This window comes from Tarenaya hassleriana, unplaced genomic scaffold (genome assembly GCF_000463585.1).
Source record: "Tarenaya hassleriana unplaced genomic scaffold, ASM46358v1 Cleome550, whole genome shotgun sequence".
Classification (NCBI taxonomy): Eukaryota; Viridiplantae; Streptophyta; class Magnoliopsida; order Brassicales; family Cleomaceae; genus Tarenaya; species Tarenaya hassleriana.
This window is the reverse complement of record NW_010968114.1, coordinates 27,677-30,278: the sequence shown is the minus strand read 5'-3', so window position 1 is coordinate 30,278 and position 2,602 is coordinate 27,677. Positions and strand designations below refer to the sequence as shown.

Sequence of the window (2,602 nt, the reverse complement as noted above, 5' to 3'; positions counted from 1 at the left end):
AAGTGAGTGCTGCGATTCTACAGCATGAGCTTCCACGGAAGAGATCCGACCCAGGTAGCTTCTCGACTCCTTGTAAAATCGGGAACATTGAGATTGACCGTGCATTGTGCGATTTGGGTGCCAGTGTGAGCTTGCTTCCATTGTCTATCTATAAGAAGCTCAACGTTGGAGATCTTAATCCGACGAGGATGGCACTACAGCTTGCGGATAGATCCGTCAAGTATCCTGCAGGTATTCTTGAGGACGTCCCATTGAAAGTTGGGGATTATTATGTTCCCGTTGATTTTGTTGTCTTAGACATGGACGAGGACTCGAAGATACCGATTATACTAGGCCGACCGTTCTTAAACACGGCCGATGCGGTGGTTCATGTTCGTGCTGGTCGTCTTACGATGAAGATAGGTGACGAGACGGTGGAGTTCACCTTAGATCACAACATGAAGTAGCCATCCACCACCGATTCAGCGTGCTATGTCGATGTGCATGAAATCCTCACTCAAGAAGTTTTCGATCAGTTTCGGGAAGTCGATCCTTTAGAGATATCTCTCCTTGCGTCGAATGAGAGCATATACAACAATTGGGAGGATATCCGGGAGCTTACACGAGCATTGAACGAAGGATCGGACGAATATCACGACCACAAGATGGAAACAAGAGTACATAGGGGCATCTCACATTAATTCTCTATATTTTTAGCCTTGTTTTACATTCCTTTTATTCCCGGGAGTGATTTAAATAATTCATTCGGGAATCGGGGTGTTACAAATCCTCCCCCCTTAAAAAGAATTCGTCCTCGAATTCAGAATCTCGTGACACCATCCAAATTTCCTCGTATTCGATATCATCACCCAAAACACATTCATATCGTCATGTCATCCGAAGCATAAGTCTGATACAAACCAAACGTCATACATAAGAGTTCGTACAACGCTCAAATAAAAGATGTGGACAACTACTACGCATCTCTGCCTCGGGTTCCCAAGTCATGTCGGAGACCCCTTGGCTCTGCCACATGACCTTCAGAAGTGGCACCTCTTTCGTCCGCAACTTCTTGATCTTCTGATCCACGATCTGCAGCGGCTCGTCTCGAAAATGTGTAGCCTCCGTAAACTCCAACTCCTGTGGCTGTAGCACGTGAGAAAGATCTGCTACGTACCTCCGCAGCATCGACACGTGGAACACGTCATGGATATTGCCTAACTTTGGCGGCAATCCAAGACGGTATGCAACAACTCCCACTCTCCCGATCACGGGATAAGGTCCGATGTAGCGCGACTTCAGCTTCCTGCTCTGCCCAAACCTCGCATGACCCCGCATCGCCTGTACTCGGAGGAAGGCATAATCTCCAACCTCAAGCTCGAAGTCTCGTCATCGCTAATCGGCGTATGACTTCTGCCGATCCTGTGTCGTCTTCAGATGTGCCCGAATCCTCCGTATCACCTCTGTGGTCTCCTCGACAATCTCTGGCCCAAACTCGCGATGCTCCCTGATCTCTGTCCAGCACAACGGTGTCTTGCACGATCTCCCGTACAAGGCCTCGTATGGAGACACTCCGATGCTTGTGTGATGGCTGTTGTTGTATGCAAACTCGCACAACGTCAAGTACCGGTCCCCCGGAGCTCCCCACTCCATTATACAAATCTGAGCATGTCCTCCAGGGTCTGTATCGTTCGCTCCGACTGACCGTCTGTCTGGGGGTGGTATGACGTGCTCATCTTGAGCTTCATCCCCAGTGCCTCCTGTATCGCCTTCCATAGGCGTGATGTGAATCGGGCGTCTCTGTCCGAGATGATCTCATTCGGAACCCCATGTAGATGCACGATCTCATCGACGTAAATCTGCGCCAACTGCTCAATCGGATACTCCTGTCGGATGGGGATGAAATGAACGGATTTGGTTAGTCGATCCACGACTACCCAAATGGTGTTCTTCTTGCTTGGTGTGAGCGGTAATCCGACCATGAAGTCCGTGGCGATCGAATCCCACTTCCACTCGGGTATCTCCACCGGTTGTAGCTTTCCTCCCGACATCTGTCGCTCTGACTTCACCTGCTGGCAAATGAGGCGTCTCGCTACGTAATCCGCCACGTCCCTCTTGACCCTCAGCCAAGTATACCACTGTCGTAGACCTTGATACATCTTACTCGCCCTCGGATATATCGCCAACCTCGACTGATGTGCCTCTAACAAAATCTCCTGTCTCAGCTCCGGATCATCAGGCACACATAGTCGATTTCCCAGTCGCAACACTCCCTGCTCGTCGATGCGATAGCCCTTACGACTATATTCCTCGATGTGATCCATGTATATCGAGCGAGTAAAGGATCACCGCGTTGTTCCCTGACCATGCGCTCTATCAGAGTCAGTGTCGACTCCTCGAGCATCAATGAGAGATGTCCCAACATCGCAGTCAACTCAGCGGTGTTGCTGCGAGATGAGGTGACAACACGTATGGCCGCTAAGATCTTCTTCCTGCTAAGAGCATCGACCACTACGTTAGCCTTCCCCGGATGGTAGACTATCTCCAGATCATAATCTGCAATCAACTCCAATCATCTCCATTGTCTCAGATTCAGATCCTTCTGAGATATCACATAGGTCAA

General features: G+C 49.7%; 1 protein-coding gene across 1 annotated transcript; it reads right to left on the bottom strand.

Moving 5' to 3' along the window:
- Nucleotides 1-859: 859 nt before the first annotated feature.
- Nucleotides 860-1,317, bottom strand: LOC104798659. The gene is made up of 2 exons (XM_010520829.1): nucleotides 997-1,317; nucleotides 860-889 (listed from the first exon to the last, which is right to left on the bottom strand). The coding sequence occupies exons 1-2, from the start codon at nucleotides 1,315-1,317 to the stop codon at nucleotides 860-862; spliced, it is 351 nt and encodes a 116-aa protein (XP_010519131.1).
- Nucleotides 1,318-2,602: the final 1,285 nt, after the last annotated feature.

Coding starts and splice junctions, on each gene's coding strand:
- LOC104798659 (XM_010520829.1), bottom strand. CDS start 1,317: ATGCGGGGTCATGCGAGGTTTGGGCAGAGCAGGAAGCTGAAGTCGCGC. Junction 890..996: donor TCATGTGGCAGAGCCAAGGG/GTCTCCGACATG, acceptor GGTTTGTATCAG/ACTTATGCTTCGGATGACAT.